The 21,573-nt window shown below is 37.9% G+C and overlaps 1 protein-coding gene and 1 long non-coding RNA gene across 8 annotated transcripts in view; one reads left to right on the top strand and one right to left on the bottom strand.

The window, feature by feature from the left end:
• The window catches only part of MRTFA (myocardin related transcription factor A), a 177,123-nt gene that overhangs the window by 127,856 nt on the left and 27,694 nt on the right, over positions 1 to 21,573 (bottom strand). For 4 of the 7 annotated variants that reach the window (XM_074326442.1, XM_074326441.1, XM_074326440.1 and 1 more), the window contains exon 2: positions 19,877 to 19,938. The exons of 1 other annotated variant lie outside the window; for it this stretch is intronic. In XM_074326442.1, coding sequence (XP_074182543.1) covers positions 19,877 to 19,938 — 62 coding nt within the window. Of the gene's footprint in view, positions 1 to 6,944; positions 7,081 to 19,332; positions 19,424 to 19,876; positions 19,939 to 21,573 lie in introns of those variants that run through there. 2 more of the 7 variants (XM_074326445.1, XM_019734454.2) reach the window with 2 other exon arrangements.
• LOC141568848 (uncharacterized) lies at positions 15,988 to 17,621 on the top strand. Its single transcript, XR_012492080.1, has 3 exons — positions 15,988 to 16,122; positions 16,896 to 17,062; positions 17,411 to 17,621. It is a non-coding gene; the product is annotated as an uncharacterized LOC141568848 (long non-coding RNA).

The raw sequence follows: 21,573 nt of genomic DNA on the forward strand, positions 1-21,573 counted from the left end.
AGCTTCATGAGAAAGAATATAACATATGTGGCACTGGCTTCACCAAGTGGTAAGTGATGAGCACTCAGATACTGAAAACTGAAAAGTTAGCTGCTTCTTACAACTGTCAACAAAATTATACCAGAGAGGTGAAACTCAGGCTAGAGCTAGTCAGTCAGTAAGCAGAAATATAAAGGAATATCTTTGCTAAAGAAGGTGTACTCTTTCCTGTGGCCTGCAACGTAAGTTGACTAAAAGCCTCTTACTTCAGCGTCTTAAATAATAGAAAAAGCAAACCACTCCGAATGCACTCCGAAGTGGTACATTAAAATCAGTGGCTGCCAAATGAAGATACGACTGGAGCTCTGCCATATAAAGGCTATGAACCCAACTGCCAAAACGAAAGGGGAGAGGGGACCTTAGATTGCCTTCTCACACAAGCCAGTTGTTTCAGATGGCCTCCCTGTAGTTGCCACTAAGTTAAGGTGGGTTGGAAACGGGCAAGGTACGGAGGTGAGCAAATAAAAGACCAGAGTCATCAGGCTCAAAAGCAATGCTTAATCCAGATATGTATTCCTCTGTCAGGACAGAAAGTCTTCAAACTTCCTACACAATAGCATTTAATAGTTGATATGGGCCAGTGACTTTTATATGTTACTAATTCTCTTTTCTGAATAGTAATTTTGTTATTGCTATCATCCTATTTCTATTACACTTACTGTACACTAATTGCTCTGAGAGTAGTTACCTCATATTTTAGTTCAGAGGCCCTGAACGATACTTGACAGAGACTGCTGCACGCACATTCCCCAAACATCCTGGGCTGTGAGCAGAATGTAGTAACTCAATGAAATACCGGAGTAGTATCTCTTGGGATGAGGTGAATGTGTTGTGTGTGTGGAAAGAAGGGTAGGCGTAAGTGGACTATAGCAACAACAACAAAATCCTAATTATATCCCCAAATCCATTTTCCTCTTCTGTCTTAGTAATAAAAGACTCAAACAAATGGCAACCCAGATTAATGACTACAATTCTCAGACTACCTTGAAACTTAGGTGCAATCCTAAAATAACATTCTGGCCAATGGGCTATAAGCAAAAGTATATACAACTTCTAGGGAGTTTAGTTAAAGTACGCAAACATGTCTTCAGCCCTTCCTCCTTCCTGCTAGCTGGATTACAGACTGTATGGCTCGAACTTGAGCAGCCATTTCAGATTAATTAATTGCAATTATCGAATCTGAGGAAATGAAAAAAAGAAAGAAAAACGACAGTGTCCTCAGAGACCTATGGGACACTATCAACCAACCCAACATCTGCATAATGGGCGTGCCAGAAGGAGAGGAGACAAAGAAAGGACAGAAAGAATATTTGAAGAAATGACAGATGAGAAGTTCTCAAATTTAATGAAAACCATTAATCTACACATTCAAGAAGGTCAACGAATTTCAAGCAGGGTAAACTAAAGGAGATCCACACCTAGACACATCAAAATCAAACTAGAGAAAGACAAAAAGAAAATCTTGAAAGCAGCAAGAAAAAAGTGACTCATCATATACAAAGGACCCTCAATACAATTAACAGCTGATTTCTCATAAGAAACCAGAGAAGCCCTAAGGCAGTGGGATGACATGAAGTCCTAAAAGAAAAAAAGTACACAAAAGAACAAGACAAATGAAGAAACAAAAACTCATAGACATAGACAATAGTTTAGTGGTTAAGAAGGCGGTGTTCCTTCTCTCCTCAGCTGCCAATCAGCAGAAGGAGCAGGCCACCACCATTTCTCATCTCCTACAACTCCAAGTTGAAGAGGCTAAATTCCTGGAGAGTTTGACCAGGAGATCATGGGCTCTCTTCCTCCACCCAGCCCCCATCCATAAGACCTAGGCTCTATCCAATGAGCAGCAGTCCGAGAATACTGGATCCCTAATCGTGTTCTCCCTAGCTCACAGGGCAAAGGTTGCACGCCAGGAGAGGCAAGCCAAGACCAAAAGCTACCACCCTGGCCAATGTCCAGAGTAATGACTCAGAAATCTTGTCCGGGGGAAAGGTAGTCCATAAGAATAACAAGCTCCAAATAATAATAATAGTAATAAAATAAATTAAATTAAAAGAAAAAGAAAAGGAAAGCTCCAAAACTCACCCCAAAGGCACTGACTTTGACAGAGTGTGGGGAAATTCAGGCCTAAGGAGGTTCTCAAAAAATATCTACTCTCAATCAGGAGCAGCATACTAAACCGCAGGCCAGGTAGCCCAATAATAAAAACCAAGAAAAGAGGCAGCTAAAAATAGCCTCTTCTGGGATCAGAACAAACCACAAAGACTGGCCTAAAAATATTACCCCAGCCCAAATTTACTTGGATCAGAATGATGAACAATTAATGCCAAGACAACTCAAGGGGGAAAGAATAATTTCTTCAACAATGGTGCTGGAACAGCTAGAGAGCCACACGCAAAGAATAAAGATGAACCCCTACCTCACACCATAAACACACACACACACACACACACACACACAAACTCAAAATGGATCAAATATCTAAATGTAAGGATTAAAAATATAAAATTCTTACAAGAAAACATAGATGTAAATCTTCATGATGTTCAATTAAACAACAATTTCTTAGATATACCTAAAGCCAAAGAAAAAAATAAACTGGACCCTCAAAATTTTTAAATTTTGTGCATCAAATGATACTATGAAGAAGTGAAAATAAAAATCTACAAGAATGGAAGAAAATATTTATGAAATATACGTCTGATAAGGTTTTTATATCCAAATGATATAAGAACCCTTACAATTAAACAATAAAAAGACAAATAACCCAATTTAAAAATAGGCAAATGATTTTAATATACACTTCTCCAGCAAAGGCATACAAAGAGCCAATAAGCACATAAAAAGATGTTCAACATCATTAGTCATTGGGCAATATGAAAAAACACCACAAAGAGATACCACTTCATACCCACTAGGAGAGCTAGAACCAAAAAGTCAGATTATAACAATTATTGGCAAGGATGTGAAGAAACTGGAATTCATATTATAAAATCATTAGATGATTTCATACATGTGAAAAGCCAGGATAGAAAAACTACAGAGACAGAATGTAAATTAGTGGTTCTTTATTTGGAAAAGTGGGGAGAGAGACTGGGAGATAGTAATGACTAAGTGATACAGGTTTCTTTTGAGTTGATAAAAATGTGCTAAAATCAACTGTGGTAGGGCCGGCCCAGTGGCTCAGGCGGTTGGAGCTCCATGCTCCTAACTCCGAAGGCTGCTGATTCGATTCCCACATGGGCCAGTGGGCTCTCAACCACAAGGTTGCTGGTTCAACTCCTCGACTCCCACAAGGGATGGTGGGCTGCGCCCCCTGCAACTAGCAATGGCAACTGGACCTGAAGCTGAGCTTCGCCCTCCACAACTCAGACTGAAAGGACAACAACTTGAAGCTGAACAGCACCCTCCACAACTCAGACTGAAAGGACAACAACTTGAAGCTCAACAGCATCCTCCACAACTAAGATTGACAGGACAACAACTTGACTTGTAAAAAAGTCCTGGAAGTACACACTGTTCCCCAATAAAGTCCTGTTCCCCTTCCCCAATAAAATCTTTAAAAATAATAATAATAAAATCAACTGTGGTAACAGTTGACTTGTACACTTTAAATGGGTGAATTCTATGATACTTTAATTACATCTCAATAAAACTGTTTAAAAAAAAGGAATGCAGTAGTTGCTACAACATGGAAGAACCTTGAAAGCATTATGCTAAGTGAAAGAAGTCTGTTACAAAAGACCACATATTACCTATTGTATTATTTCATTTATTTGGTGAAAACTATTTTTTTTTAAATGTTATGTCTCTTGAAATGGTCCTAAAGGCATATAGCAAATAAAAAAGTATTTATTCAAGAGAATCTACTAAGGGGAAGCCTGTTGGCTCAGTTGGTTAGAACGCAGTGCTCAGAACACTAAGGTCTCTGGTTTGATCCCCACATGGGCCAGTGAGCTCCGCTCTCCACACCAGATTGAAAACAATGACTTGACTTGGAGCTGATGGGTCCTGGAAAAACACACTGTTCCCCAATATTCTCCAATAAAAAATTACAATTAGAAAAAAAGAGAGAATCTACTAAAACTCATTTATATGGGATAATACAGAATAGGAAAATCCACACAGACAGAAAGTAGACTGATTAGTGGTTGCCTGTGCTGGGGGTGGGAAGGAGGGATGGGAAGTAAATGCCAAGAGATATGTCTGGTGGGTGACGAAAATGTTCTGGAATTAGATGGTGGTGAGAGTTGCACAACTATGTGAATATACTAAAAACCACTGAATTATGAGCTTTTAAAAGGTGAATTTTATGTGTGATTTATATTTCAATTAAAAAAGATCTACACTAGAGGGTCCAAATTTAATAAAATAAAAATTTTTACCACCACATCAAGGACATTTGTAAGTGAAATTACTTTTTTCTTTCCCTGTAAGTGCATGGTGGTAAAAAAACAAAACAAAACGGGCAGACGGGTGGCTCAGTTAGAGTGCAAGCTCTGGGCAATGGGGCTGCCAGTTTGATTCCCACATGGGCCAGCGAGCTGCGCTCTCCACAACTAGAATAGAAGTCAATGAGCTGCTGCTCAGCTCCCGGGTGGCCAGATGGCTCAGTTGGTTGGAGCTGGGCTCTCAACCACAAGGTTGCTGGTTCGACTCCCGCAAGGGATGGTGGGCTGTGCCCCCTGCAACTAACAACAGAGACTGGACCTGGAGTTGAGCTGCGCCCTCCACAACTAAGATTGAAAGGACAACAATTTGACTTGGATGGAGCTGATGAGTCCTGGGAAAAACACACCACTGTTCCCCAATAAAAAGTCCTGGAAATACACACATTTCCCCAATAAAGTCCTGTTCCCCTTCCCCAATAAAAAAATCTTTAAAAAAAAGAAATACAATGACTCTGAGAACAATTTGGCGCTACTACCTCAATTCATGCTTAAGTGCCAGCAGTCTTACTCACCAGTGCTTTTGAAATATCAACACAGTGAAATAAGCAATAATTATTTTATAATAATAGTATTATCATAAAAATAGCTTTGAGCTTGACTCCCTGAAAGTGAATCAAGGACCCCCAGCAGTCCATTTGTAGACTTCACTTTGCAACCCCCTGGATTAGACTACAAGCTCCCAGAGATAGGGAATGTGTCCTTCATTTATTTACACAGGTGGCAGTATAGTGAGTCAGAAGAGGAGCATGGGCTTTTTTTGGTCAGGCAGACTTAGGTTCAAATTTTAAAGCTGCCACTAGGTTACAAGAGCTTAAATTTCCTGTGCTATAAAATGAGGATAATACCTACACATGTAAAGTAATTTAAGAGCATCTGAAACATAGCAGGTGTTCAGTAAATGTGAGTTCCCTTCTCATTTTGTTCCCGACCAGCTAGTACAGTGCCCTGCACACAGAAGATGCTCAATAAATATTGGTGGAAGCTAACTAGCTCCTTCACACAGATCTATGTAAGTTAAAGTTCTAAGGTGAACTTTAAATGCTAGATTTAGATACAAAGTACTGAGATACGTCCAGATATTTTCCACAAAAATATTATATACACCTTAGGGTAAATTTTAAACTGAAAATATATTCATCTTTAAAATCAGTCCAATTTTTTAAAAAATCATATGCTTTCCAGATGAGTAGCAGTAAAAAGTGAAATGGTGTGTTAAATACTAGACACTGCCCCACAGCTCTGACTGAAAAACATTTTTATGGCCTGAATATCTCTGTAGCTCAGCTATTTGATTTTCAGTGATATAAACAAATCTATGGTGACTTTATTAAGCCAAATCGTGATGAAGGGCATGAGTATTTTAGTCAAAGGGCCTGATTTTATACACCTACACTACCATTTACTAGACTGTGTGACCTTCAGCTAAGTAGTAACCCTCATGGGGACAATCACTCTTAAGGAATTACTGTGAGGATGACGTGAAATAACGTATGAGAAGCACAACAACGCTGACACAGAATAAGAAGTAAACAAATAGTACTTTAAGCAATTTTACTCCAGTATATTTAAATAGATTACTAATTTAAATATGTTCTTTTGTAACATTCTTATATAGCACCCTGGCAACACGTATAAGATGTAATTTTTAAAAACCGAAAAACAAGGTGTTTTTTGATAAGTTAGTGATCTCAGTAACTTTTGGGTGAATGCTGATAAACCTTTATGGTATAAAAGTTTTCCATTTATACTATAAACTTACTTTCCCCACATTTCAATGGGAAAATCCGAGCAACTCAAAATTATGATATAAATCTGGAATCCCTTAGACTACTCATTTCAGGAGAGAAACTATGTTTCCAAGCCAGGCTTTGGCTTTAACTTCAAAAAATGGGGCTTAGGGAGATAACACAAATTTTCTTTGCACACCAGCAGATCCCTACCTTTAATGAGTTAAGTGTACCTTTAAAAATACAAACCATACACTGGGAAAAAACTCCAATGTAACGTAACTAAAGTAGTTTGTTTTTTGTCACCATTAAGACCATTAATGAGACAGAACGGACAACTACAGCTGAGAAGCCCAAACATTCCAGAGTGTGTTTTCAACTTTAAGGACTTCATCGTCCTTTGGAGAGGAAATCTCCCCCACTCCAAAGAATGTGTGTACACAGTAGACATTGACCATTTTGTTGATAATGACCAAATGCAGCAAAATAAATACATAAAGAAAACACCACCTTGGCATCAAACATGGCGTGTTGATGTAAACGCTTCTAAACATCCCCAGGTTACTACCCATCTTTGACATGCCTTCAAAAACTACACAGAAAAGGAAAGAGCAGAGACAGAGAAAATCATCCCTGTTCAACGTAAATCTGATCTCTCTAAATTACCACCCTGAAAAACTCCTTAGAGCTCATGATAGTTTTAATAGTATTACTTACCCCACCCACATACCTCAATCCAAAAACACAGCTCTAAAGAGCCAAGCATATACAATGGAGAAAAGACAGTCTCTTCACTAAATGGTGCTGGGAAACTGGACAGCCTCATGCAGAAGATGAAACTGGACCACCATCTCACACCATAGACAAAATTAATTCAAAATGGACTGAAGACTTGAATGTAAGATCTGAAACCATAAAACTCCTAGAAGAAAACACATATGATAAGCTCCTTGACATAAGTCTTGGCAATGATTTTTTGGATCTAACACCAAAAGCAGTCAACAAAGCAAAAATAAACAAGTGAGACTACATCAAACTAAAAGCTTCTGCAAAGCAAAGCAAATATGCAACAAAATAAAAGGCAACCTACTAAATGGGAGAAAATAATTGCAAATCATATATCTGATAAGGGGTTAATATTCAAAATAGTTCTTTCAACTCAACAGCAAAAAAACTGATTAAAAAATGGGCAGAGGATCTGAATGGACATTTTTCTAAAGAAGACATACAGATGGACAACATGTACATGAATAGATGCTCAACATCACTAATCATCAGGGAAATGCAAATCAAAACCATAATGAGATATCACCTCAGACCTGTCAGAATGGCTATTATTTAAAAGACAGTAAGTGTTAGTGAGGATGTAGAGAAAAGAGAATCTTTGCAATGCTGGTGCGAATGTAAACTGGTGCAGCCACTATGGAAAACAGTATGGAGGTTGCTCAAAAAAAACCGAAAACAGAACCAGCATATGATCAGCAATTCCACTTCTGGTTATTTATCCAAAGAAAATGAAAACACTAAATCAAAAAGATATATGTACCCCTATGTTCACTGCAGCACTATTTGCAATAGCCAAGACATGGAAACGCCTAAGTGTCCACTGATGGATGCATGGATCAAGAAAATGAGTTATATGTACATACATACATGTACACACACACATACACACACACACACGAATATAATTCAGCCAAAAAAAAAGAATGAACTCTTGCCATCTGAGACATGAATGGACCTTGATGGCATTACCCTAAGTGAAATAAGTCAGACAGAGAAAGACAAATACCTATGATTTCACTTGTAGGTAGAACCTTTATAAAACAAAAAAAAACAGAACTCCTAGATAGAGCGAACAGATTGGTGGCTGCCAGAGGCAGGGGGTGAGGGGTGGGGAAATGGGTGAAGGGGTCAAAAGGTACAAACTTCCAGTTAAAAAATAAGTAAGTCTTGGAGATATAACATACAGTATAGTGACTATAGTTAATAATACTGTATTGCATATTTGAATGTACCAGGAGAATAAATCTTAAAAGGTTGCATCACAAGAAAAAAAAATGTAACTAAGTATGGTGACAGATGTTAATTAGACTTACTGTGGTGATCATTTTGCAATATGTACGAATATGGAATCATTATGTTGTACACCTAAATATATGTCAATTATACCTCAACTTAAAAAAAAACTGCTCTAAGAGAAAGCCTAACTTGAAAATTCAATCTAAATATAAAAACTCAATCATTTCTTGGGGGAAAAAATGAAACTAGGAAGGGAACATTGTCTGTATTAGACAGACGAGAGCCTAGGAACATCCTTTCCTCTAAGAACGACAGAAAGGAAACTGATATGAGGGAGAATATCCAGAGCCAAGTCTGCTACGTAAAAGATAAATACTAAGGAATTCCCAAACCTTATAAAGGCATGCACATCTTGTACTATTTCTCCAAGATTTGTTTAAAATGAATAGCTAAAATAATTATCATCTATCCCTCACTCCACTGTTCAGTTCTAAAAAGTTCCAAGAAGCTCTTCAAAAGCACACTTCCATCTGGTAATTTACACCTTCTTGTTATAAACAGTAAATAATTACTTAAAAATAATATTAACAACAATCAACTTTTTTTTTTAAGGAGGGCGAAGCTCACAGTGGCCCATGCGGGGATTGAACCAGCAACCTTAGTGCTACTGGCACCTTGTTCTAACCAACTGAGCTAACCGGTCACCCCAACAACAATAAACTTTAAAGTCAGCAAACAACGTCGTAGGTGCCTGCCAATATCATACTAGTTTACAACATTCCTTACACTCAAAGTGTATGAACATCTGGACAGAGCACCGTGACCCTTTCCAGGGCAGCATTTGCAAACCACCAAAAAGACACAGGTGCTCCCCTAGAGGAAAAGCCACGCCCTAACTGTAAAACATAAAAACTTGTGCACTTTTAATAAGAACCCAACCATGCTAATGACGAATGTGTTATTGTGTGACACTATTACGTTGATCAAACATTTTTCAATCAAGAAAAAAAAAAATCAAAATATGGATGTGAGGTTTTTAAAATAAAACTATGCTATAACCCTCAGCACCCACACTGCTTTTTCAAAAACTAATGTTTATGACCATTAGGATGAATAATTTCTATGACAGTAAATATGAAACCATCTAAGAAAAAATGTGTCAGCTGATTGATTTTTCTTAAACTGATGCCATATGATTTCACTTTCAATTTTTATTTTTATTTATGAAAGAATTTAAAATACAGAAAAGTAAAATAATAATATAACAAACAATTATAACATACTACCATATTTGATTCAGGTTGTTTTATGAAATAGAAAATTACAGGTAAACTGGTTTCCCTGCACATTCCACTGTCCTCTTTCCCCCCTTCAGAAGTAAAGTTCCTTCTGAAATTAATATATCTTCTAATCCATTTCTGAAAATAAGTTTGTAGCATATATAGACAATACAATATTGTTTTATTATTTTTAACAATCATAAGCACTATCACATTTAACTTTTATGTAACTTTTTTTCCTAGTATGTTTCCTGGATTTATCTATGTAGCCACACGTACCCTGCTTTGTCCATTCTGTCAGAGTCATAGACTACATTAAAATATCACTGCTTTCTTATCCATTTCTCTATAATTGAATAGTTTCCAAATTTTTCCTATTACAAATATAACTGGAATAAAAATGCTTGTACAAGTTGCCTCTTGCATAAATGCAAGGCTCACTGTGTAGGGAATATATATCTTGAACTGCTGATTCATAGGAATATATTCATCTTCAACTTCAGAAAAGCTTGCCAAAGATGACACATCTTTCAGCAGTGTATTCGGGTTTCTCTTCCCCAAAGTCTTGTTAACAATGGGTACTATTAGACTTCATATTTGTACAATTGAAGTGTGTGAAATAGTATCTCACTATTTGGAAATGAGCCAATTTTTACAGTTTTATTAGACAACTGGGCTTTCTGTTCTGTAATATTTCTATTTCTAGGTTATTACATATAAGAAATACACAACTTATTCCTTTCTTGTGTTCACCCATAGAGTCATGTACTACAAAACTTTCAATTTCACATTCAACCTTTCAACAAAGCAGAAAATTTTTCTTTGTAATTATGATTTTCAAGTTGGCATAAGCCTTTAGGAAAATGATATATTTTTAATAAGGCATCCCATGTGTCAGACTATCATATAGCTCTACTCAGCAAAAAAGGTAGATATCTATCTTACCCATAAACAGATAATTTGGTCATTAAAAAAAAAACAACAGCTTTATTGGAATGTAATTCACTACCATAAAATACATCCTTAAAGTATACAATTCAGTGGTGTTTAGTATATTCACAAACTTGTGCAACCATCACCACTGTTTAACTCCAGAACATTTTCATCACCCTAAAAAGGAGCACCATACCCATTAGCAGGCTCTTCCGGGGCCTCTAGCAATCACTAATCCACTTCTGGTAAAAACATTCATCCACTTACTCTTATTCATAGTCCAAAAAACTTCCCTGGTCATTTCCTTCAATTCAGCCAAAGAATAAAGCTTTTAATTCACACACACACACACACACACACACACACACACACACACACACTCACTCTCTACTATGGAAGGCACTGTAACTTTGACTAATTTGGGAAAACATAAAATTTATTCGCAAATCAGGGTAAACCTATCTGACAACGTATGAATGCCACTAGCTCCTTTGAGATATAATTTTACTTGCCCAAAACTTACACACACTATGCACATCACTATTGTTTCTGTTTGAAAACAGGCTGACCATGAGTACACAGGGTACTGCAATGCTAAGTGCCTCATTGGCCTGAAGCAGGTAATAGATTTTAGGACACATGTTCTAGCAAGTTTACCAAACAAGGTTAAAAAGCATTTAACAAATAGGGCTGTGAAAGAGCCCGAAGAATCTGACTGCCACCAAACAAATCTACCTGATTAAAATACCAGAGCCTTGTTTTGCCTTTTCATAAAACTTTAACAGATGTCCACCAATCCTTCCAAATAACCTTAAAGCAAATAGTCACAGGACAGCTCACTAGCACCTCAGAGAAAGAGCTACAATGTTTAGCGAAAAAGAAAATGTGTATAATAAGAAAACCATACCTCCCTATGTGACTTCAGGGACCCAGCTTACAAACAGGGCAGTCTTAACTTTGATAACTTTCTTTTCTGGTGATAATTCTCCTGCCAAACTGCCAGGAGATAAAAGAGAAAGGTTTCCAGAGAAGGTCCAAGATGGCAGAATAAATGCAAAATGAAAAAAAGGAAAATAAATACACATGGATGGGGGAGGAAAACAAAGAGGGTTTCCAACACTCAAAACAATGAATTCCCCAGCTTTACCTCTCAATGAACTACATACACACACTCAAGGTACAGAACAACACAAAGAGAATGCTGCAAGAAATTAGCCTTGCAACTCAAGGAAAGCATAGTAAAGCAGAGCCCGAAAGGCTCTCTAGGTGGACGACACAATCCCCATGAGAACAGTGCACAGGAAGGGACTGCTTATCTACATTTCCTACCCCACTGTGGGATACGTAATTGGTCATCTGCATAGTACTTTATGTGTCCAGACTAATCACAGTTCTGGAATTACTCCATCACAATAATTGAGCATGATTAAAATTTATATCCCTTCTTCATGCCTTCAGATTACAACAAATGGGAGAAAAATCAGGAAGGAAGAGTCGAGAAATAGACTCTTCCTTTCTCTCAAAACCTCGTCAAAATAATGGTAAAATTGCTGAATTTTAGGTCTGAGGAAATCGAGAGTATCCAATGATTTCAGATGATGGAGAAAGAAAACTCAGAAGAGTTACAAGCAATTTGCTTAATGTCACCAAATGAATTAGTGGCAAAGCCAGGAGGAGGAACCCTGATCTCCTGACTCCAAACTCAGCATTTCCACACTACCAACATTCGTTTTCTTTGAACCAACAATGAAATAGGTATGGAGGATTCTGGGCCGTTAGGTTCGGCACACTGGTTTGTCTTTTAAAATGACAAATCTCTCCTCATGTTGGCATACCAAAAAAAAAAAAAAGTTACAACAAAATCCAAAGCAGCTATCATTTCTGCCAATCAAAGACTAAAGATCAATACAATGAGCCAGGCAATCCACTGGAACTGAATGAATATAGCAGGATCGTGACGATGACAAATAGGAAACAGGCCTAACTCTGGTTAGACTTCAATGCTACTGAGCAAGAGGGCTCCAAGGTGTAACTCGTTCTAGATATCTGAGGTCAATCATTACTACTTTAACTTTTAATTTTTAAATTTTTATTAAAACCTTATATAAGCTTCTTAAAAATCACATAGGCTAGATTTATAACAAAAAGCAATAGTCAATGGGATATAAATCCTCATTCAGGCAGCAGAAAGGAGAACAGAGCTGGGTGGGGGAAACAAGCGCAAACAGGAAGCTACTGAAGCCTGAGAGAGGGGAAGGGGGTTTAGCCAAGGGCAGTAGTAAAGCAGAGTGTCAGGTTGCATCACCTTGTAGTCACGGTGAGTATTATTTCATGAAACTTTTATTTCAGATACCCATATACTTATGTATATAATTGGGTTCTAATATAAAATGTCTCCAATTATGAGTCACAACCCAAAAAATTTTGAGAAACATTGCCCCAGGAAGTTGAGAATACTGATCTTCCCTAAAATCTTTATCAAAGTCCTACATTAGGCTCAAGTAAAACAAGCTACAAGTTTAATTACACACCAAATATAATCTTATTGATCTGCCAAAAGAACACATCATCTGGTCTTTAAAAAAAAAGAAAAAAGAAAAAAAACAGTACAAGCAGTATTCAAGCATCAATGGAATGAATGCCAGGCACAAATTCTGTTACTTCTACCAACCATGGAGATATACAGATTACTAACAAAATATAATGCCAATTTTCTTTAACCACTAAACCATTCTAACCATTCAACTACTCCTAACTTTAGGGATTAAACACCAGCAACACACAACATTCATAATAGCAATGCTTTCAGAATTCAGGAAAATACCTTACTCTCCCAAATGAGAAAATATGGCCTAATTGTCCTTGAAGAATTCAAAGATTATATACTACAGCTTCAGAAAGTAGCAAGAACAATGGGGTAGGTGTATTAGAAGCAAAGAGGAGTATTTTTTTAAGGGGGATTAGTGGCAATGTGTTTTTTACGTAATAATTTTTTTTTATTTGAACATTCACCATATTGTTTGATCACGCCTCGTATTCTAAATTAAAAGTAAAGCTACATTTCCCCCAAGTTTCATAAAGAAAGGATAGGGACAGAGAAAATTACAGAAGGAATACCTAAGACTCTTTCCTTGAGCAAAGTCTACAGGTACACTTACATGTTTATGTATACGTGGATAGTGTACAGATTTAAGGGAAAAGTCACTGAGTAACATGAGACAAGTTTTATCAGACTCAGAAGAATATATAACCCTTACTGAACACTTGTGATCAAAACAGTGGCAAATGCTTATTCAATCCTTGCAGTAAACTTATGAGGATATTATTGTTCTCCCTATTATACAGAGGAGAACACTGAGGTAGAGAGGTTAAATAACTTGTTCAAAATCACCTAGTAATTAAGAGGTTGAGCCAGGGTTCAAACCCAGATTAACTCCAGAGCCCTCACTAAGAGCTCTATTGTTTCAAGGCACATGTAGGAAAACTCAAGATAGGGAATTTTTTGTTGTTGTTTTAAAGCGGGAAAGAGCTGTCTGAAAACTATGAACCTTGAAAACATGCAAAGTGAAAGAAGCCAGTACCAAAGAGAACGTACCGTGTTTCCCCAAGAACAAGACCTAGCCGGACAATCAGCTCTAACGCGTGTTTTGGAGCAAAAATTAATATAAGACCCAGTCTTATTTTACTGTAATATAAGACCAGGTATACTATACCATACTATACTATATACTGTAGTATCAGGTCTTATATTAATTTTTGCTCCAAAAGATGCATTAGAGCTGACTGTCCGGCTAGGTCTTATTTTGGGGGAAATACAGTATTATATAACTGCACTTATATGAAATGTCCAGAACAGGCAAGTGTGTAGAGTCAGAAAGTAGGTTAGCGGTTATATTAGGGCTGGGGGAGAAGGGAGAGGCTGTTGGAGGGTGGGGAATGGGGAGTGGCTGCCAATATCTATGGGGTTTCTTGAAGGGGTGATGAAAATGTTCTCAAATTGATTTTGGTGATGGTAGTACAACTCTATGCATATACTAAAAACTATGGAACTTTGTATTTTAAATGGGTGAATTGTATGGTATTTTAATTTTATCTCAATAAAGCTGTTTTTTAAAAAATAGACCTAAACTGAGGTGATAGCAGGAGGGTCTAAGTTGTTTCCCAGGCCTCTAACATGAATAATAGGAATGAAGACGTGATTTATACTGCATTCACCAGATGCAGGAGGAAAGGGAAAGGAGAGGTAGACAAGTCAAGTTCGGACATGTTAAATTTAAGGTACCAATGAACACCCACATCTCTAAGGTACCTATAGAAATGTCCAGAAGACAGCTGGATTGATAGGTCTAGGGCTTATTAGCAGTCTGGGGTAAAGAAATTACTCAGAAATCAACAGCAAATAAGCAGTGGCTGAAATCAGAGGTACTGATGCAGAGATCCTCAAAGCGTATAGAGAGTGATGAGAGCTAACGGCTAAGACTAAGATTAGAGAGCCCCAGGGAACATCCACAATGAACCACCAAGCAGAGAAGAGAAGCAATAGCCAAACAGGAAGGAGGAAAGAATACAAGAAAAACAAAATCCTTAACAGTGTCAATTGCCTCAGAGGGGTCCTAGCACAGAGTCTGGCACACAGAGGTACTCAATAAATATCTGATAAACTAATATAAACAAAGAAGTACTCACTGATTTGACAATATGGAAAAAATTGTAATTGGTGTCTTCAGTAAGACCACAGAGTATCTAAATGCAAATTCAAAAGAGGTGCCTTCTTTAGGTGGGCACACAGTGAGATAAGCAGGGCTCAAGCTGGATTTCAACCCCCAACATACCCCCCTCAGGTGGGCCCCCAGGTGCAGTGAACAACTACGGTAGGTTAAAAGACAGAGATGTAGAAATGACAACAGCATAGACTACTCTTTCATAATCTACCTGAGAAGGGAAATACAATAGCCTCTGGTGCCAGGGAAGGATTTCTCCAATTCTAAAACCCACCAATAAACTACAGCATATACTCTCATCATCTAAATGGCTTATTGTGAATTTGAGGCGGTAGTTCATCCAACCTTTAGAGAACATGTTCTATTTATAACCTATTTAGCCATTTAACTATAATATTATAGCTTCCATTAGCAAAAAGAAAGACATAACCTAGACATACACATGAACAATAAAACAAAAACTAATTAAATGCTACTGGAAATAAAGGACAAAGCAAGCAGCTATAGGACTTCCATAGACAAAAACACAATCATTCAAATACCAAGTGTGGTAGTTTTGAAACATACCCACAAATTCTTTAATACTTTTCCATTCAAAAGGTGGAAACTAATTCCTCTCCCCTTGAGTGTGGGTTGTACTTGATGACTCTCTTCTAATGAACAGAATGTAGCAAAGTGACAACACATGACTTCTGAGACGAGGTCATAAAAGGTACCCTGGCTTCCTCCTCCTCTCTGAGACCAGTTGCTCTAGAAGGATGTCAGCTGCCATGTGGTGATACACTCCATCAGTGCTCTGGAGAAGTCCATCTGGTAAGGAACTGAGGCTCTCTGCCAACAACTATGTGAGTGAGCCCTCTGGGAAGCAAATCCTCCACCCCCGTCAAGCCTTCAGATGACCACAGCCCCAACAGACATTACGAATGCAACTTTATGAGCCAGAATCACTCAGGTAAGATGTTCCCAGATTCGTGCCACAGAAACTGTGAGATAATGGTTATTGCTGTTTTAAGCTGCTGAGTTTTAGGATAATTTGTTGTGCTAAAATAGATAACTAATACACCAATAAAACTTTTAAAAGCTCGGGTGTACTAAAATATTCATTAACCTTATTTACCAGGCATCTGAACACTTACATACAGAGCAGAATTCTCCAAGTTAGCAAATTTCTAATCTGTATACACAAAAATAAATAACCAGATATATGATTTCCTTTAAAAATAAATAACAAATGAAATTAATAGGAAACCAAGAATTATGCAAGAGCTTTTACTGAGAGGCCTGAGACATTACAGAATAAAGTCTTCTGAGAAAAAAACAAAACAAAAATTTGAACAAAGTCAAAGCACTATTTTTAAGAAAGGTTACACTTTTTTCAAAAGAATGGAATAAAAATGACAAAAGAGTGATTATGTTTGACCTGCACTAAGAAATATATAAAAAATGAGGGGGAAGAAGATATGCAATAGGTAGAGTGGTGGAAAATTCTGTAAGAGGATTACATTTGATGCAGAACTTAAAATTTGTGGATGACTTTAAAGGAAGTTAAAAAGTATTTACAAGGGATCCTTTGGGGTGCTGGAAATGTAACAGTGGAGTGTGGTAATGGTTGTGCAACTCTACAAATTTACTAAAAATCACTGAATTGTACACTTCAAAAGGGCAAATACTGCAGTATATAAATTATACCTCAATAAAGCTTTTTTTTTTTTTTTTTTTAAGTAGGACAGGTGTCCCTCAGAGATATTTCAGGTTGGATTCCAGACCACCACAATTAAGCAGGCATCGCAATAAAGCAAGTCATAATCTTTTTTGCTGGTGGAGTCTTGCCTTCAATTTGTAAAACACGCAACATCTGCGAAGTATAATAAAGCGAAGCACAATAAAACGAGGTATGCCTGTATTTATTTATTCACTGAAGCAAGATGGGAAAATTACATTATTACTTGGGTTTTTCTGACTAAAGAAAGGAAGCAGCCAAGAGGAAAGGAAAAGTACAGTAATTCATTCAACAGACAGGAAAATTAAAATTAAAATGTTCATAGATTAAGAAACATTAATGTTTCCATTTCATCCCAATAAAGGGCAGTATTGTGTCTTTGGTTAAGTCTCCATAAATCTTGCTGAAATCACAAAAGTTTATTATCTTAAGAGAAGACAGATTTGGAAACTTTAAATGTAAAACAAGTGTAAAAAAATGAAGAAGAAGAAATACTTCAACTTAATTTCCTATTTTAAAGAATGTATGGCGGGGACGGCCAGATGGCTAGTTGGTTAGAGCTGGAGCTCTCAACAACAAGGTTGCCGGTTCAATTCCTGCATGGGATGGTGGGCTGTGCCCCCTGCAACTAAGATTGAAAATGGCGACTGGACTTGGAGCTGAGCTGCGCCCTCCACAACTAGACTGAAGGACGACGACTTGGAGCTGATGGGCTCTGGAGAAACACACTGTTCCCCGATATTCCCCAATAAAAAAAATGAATAAATAAAAAAAGAATGTATGGCAATTGCTTTACAAGCATGATGACAACAGCCAATTCCCTCAGCCAGTCACAACATCCACATGAGGGATTTTTAGGGGGGGTATATTTGGAGAAAATTAATTTGCATTGGTTTAGGGACTTTTGCAGCAATTTCCCAAAACAGCAGTACTGTATTTTATTTATCTTATCTGCGCTACAGAGACCAAGTAAAACTGTACCTATAAACAACCACAATGCACACTTGTTTTGAGTTATGAAAATATTAACCTACTCTGACCTCCTCTGTACCAACTTCAGCAAACCCTAGGTCAAGAGTCTCAACTTCCCAAAAGAGCACAGTTGTCTCTAATTTCAGACCTGCTAGTCTGCTCTCTGCCTTTGGCTAAATCAGCAGCAAACCCAGAAATAAAAACAAAAAACTCTACTAACTTACGTAGGTATTTCCTTTTTCCATAAACGAATGTTCTAGCAGACACACAAAAAAATAACATATATCAATATGTAATTCTATTCTCTCTAAGTGGCTATAATAATGGACAAAATACTAGTTCAAGGTAGTGATATTCACTTTATTATCCACCTAGACTTGAAAACTTGTAATATCAATGAACTTCATATGTTTCAATAAAAGAACATTCTGTGAAAGTTTACAGTACCAGGCCTAACCCTGAGGAGGCAATTCAATAAATGTTAGTTCCTTTCTGTCCTTTCCGTTAATTCTTACAGTATTTCCATGAAGTAGTTCTTGATTATTATTACCCCAATTTAAAACAGGAAAATAGAAAGAAGAGAACTGCCTGACTGCCACCCAGATCAGACCCTGAAAATTCCGGCCACGTGGTGGTGATGGAGGGATTCATTTGCAGACGTTAAAATTTTTCCCCCCTTTCTTCTGCCTCCCCTGCCCCCCACTCCGGTTCAAGCCATTGTTTCTCAGTCTAGTTGTGTAGGACACAGCTCCCTGGCCCATGCTGGTGTTATGAGCCTCGTGTTCCCCCTGGCCACAGCCGCTCATGGCAGCACACAGCAGCCCCTGGCAGCTCATGCCAACCTCCGGCTGCTCCCAGCAGCCCAGCTCCAGGGAGAGCTGTTGTTCACAATCTTAGCTGTAGAGGACGCAGTTCACTGGCCCATGTGGGAATCGAACCAGTGACCTAGGTGTTAGGAGCACGGCGCTCTCTCTCCACCTCCTGGGCAGAAGTGTCAATTCCAAGGACCTCTCTCCTGCTATAGGAAATGGCTCAACTGTTTTTTTTCTTGAAGCAATGTATTCAAGGTTCCTGTTCTCTGTGACTGAGAGAAAGCCAACCTCAAGAACCTCTCTATGCTGTTCTAACTGCAAATGCAGCAAGAGTCCGAAGACTCATCAACCCATAGAACCCCATGCACAAGTTCACAGGATTCCTTGTTTGGAGTTGGGGGAAGTACTGTCGTTGTTGTTTTTTGTTTTTTGTTTCTTTTTGATTGTCAAGTTCACTCTCCAAGTTTCCTGTACCAATAAGTGTGGGGTCTCCACAAACCTAAGATCATGGAAAACTAGGGCTACATGAACTAGCACTAGCTGTTACTTTGACAGGAAATATTCTGACAGAAATAGGTTTGCAGAGCTGTGAAGCTGCCATCCATAGTTTTTTTTGTGGGAATCTGACACAAGATAGATACATGAGCCAAAGCCCTACCTGATGTACTTCTGTTCAGGCTCCGGAGCTTAACACAGGAACACAAGCATGTCGTGTCAAATTAAACTCCAGTGGTTCAGATGGGCAGATTCTGTCATCAATAACAAAACGTATAATTGTCAGAGACGGTCTGGCTACTCTCCAGACAGGCCCTTTGTTGCATTTAGTCTACCATTCACAGAAGCTACTGAATTTTAGAGTGACCAGAAGAACTAGCTAGCCTGTCACTTCCTACTACCCCAAGTTGGTTTACATAACGGCTGCAATGCAACAACTCCGCCCTCTAAGGATGGGGTCACAGTGTGTAAGCGCATGTGCATGAATTCATGGCTCTGTTCTATGATCACCAAAATTTTAAATTGGATCTGTTTCTTTGGCATTTAATACATTCTAACAAGATACTACGCACAACATTAGATAAACTAGGTGACCATGACGAGTATTTCCCTAAATAATAATCAAATCTGATCTATTCCAGCTCAGTAGAACTGAAAATACTAACAAACACCTCAGGCAGGAAAGAGTAAATAAACCTGGGACCTACCTTGTTTACAATTCTCACAGACAGATGAAATTGAATTCCATGCCAACTGTACCTTTCGATCACTAAAACACAAACAGAAAAATAAAAGTTCATGCAATATAAGCAGTTCTTCCAGTTCCTAGCAGGTATTTGGTTTCAAAGGTAAAAAGCTATTTCTTATCTCTTTCTATCCTCTCCATGCCCACAACAGTGATTGAGCTCTGTCACTGGCAGGAAGGCCGAGAGAGAAAAATTAATAGGTAAAACTAACTGAGCACTTACTATATGCTAGACACTGTTCTAAGTGCTTAAATGTATAATACTAACTAATTTAATCCTCACAACAACCCTATGAGATATTCTCGTTAACTCATTTTACATTCAAATGACAACTGACCTATACCTCTGAAAGTTGCTCTTACTGGTGTTACGAAATGTCTTTTAAATTTAAAAAAAAAAAAAGTATTTTAAATAATGTAGGCAATCTCAACCATTATAGATGGACTGTCTCAATGGTTAACGTCTGTGTTCCATACTCAACCACTGCTGCATTTTTGAGTCCCCACAATGTGCTGGGCACTATACTGGGTGTTAGAGAGGATTTATTCTCTGCCCTTTGGGAGCTGAGAAACTAGTTGGGAGATCAGACTAAACTATAAGAAATGGTTCAAGAAATGGAATGTCCTATATTATGAGATACACTCTCTTTATGTAATCATTCAGTTAAAAAAAAAAAAGTCAATAACCTCTGGGAAAAGGGGAGAAAAGATTCACCTAAGAGGTGCCCTAAACCTGGGCCTTTAAAAATAGGTTACATTGGCAAAGTAAGGGGAAAGACTCTTTAGGCCTGGAAATGAGAACAAAAATATGATGGCAGGGACAGTGTCCCTCACATCCTTCATAATTTGATCCCATCCAGTTTTACTACCCTTTGCCCTGGCCACTGATCTCCCTCCCTTTCCCCAATAGCCACACCAAACTTCTTACTTCTAGAACATACGCTCTTTGATAATTCCATTGTTTCTCCTACTGCCTGTTCTTGCCCCTTTTCCCTGACGAGTAACATTAATCCTAGTGTGTGATAGGCACTCAGTAAAATGTAGCTATTGTTGTAAATAACTTTTATTATTAAGATCCAATTGAAACATTTTTCTAAAGCCTTTCCAATTTCCCTGAGTTAATCGATACTCCCTCTCTACCATATTTGCATGGCATTTGTCTATTTCCCCATTAGAGAGGTAAAACTTATTTTACTGTCTCCAGATTTCCTTTTTCTTTCTCTCTACTTGTCTGAACAGGAAACATCTTTTATACAACACAATATCCCCCAAGACCTAGAAGAGTATCTGGCACATAATAGGTGCCCATTATGTACTTGTTAACAAAGGTTACTGAAGGCCCAACTGAGTCAAATTTACAGAATGAATAACGACAGAACTCTTTTAAAAAGTCGGCTCCTTTAGTACATTTAAAAGATTCAGTTTGTCAAAACCTAAAGCACTTTTACATTTTCATGAATATGTCTGCTACATAATACCAACAATTCATGAACAAGAAAATCAAAGTGGATTCACTAAAAACTACCAGCTGGCTAGTTTTTGCTTGACAACAAAGCAAGGTCCTCATCCATGCCAACTGAGACAGGAGAAATTAACTGAATATTGATGACTTAGGTATTCTGCTGGCGACCTTGCCCACTGAAACAGTACCACAGTGCT

Source organism: Rhinolophus sinicus, linkage group LG02 (genome assembly GCF_036562045.2).
Source record: "Rhinolophus sinicus isolate RSC01 linkage group LG02, ASM3656204v1, whole genome shotgun sequence".
In the NCBI taxonomy this organism is placed as follows: Eukaryota; Metazoa; Chordata; class Mammalia; order Chiroptera; family Rhinolophidae; genus Rhinolophus; species Rhinolophus sinicus.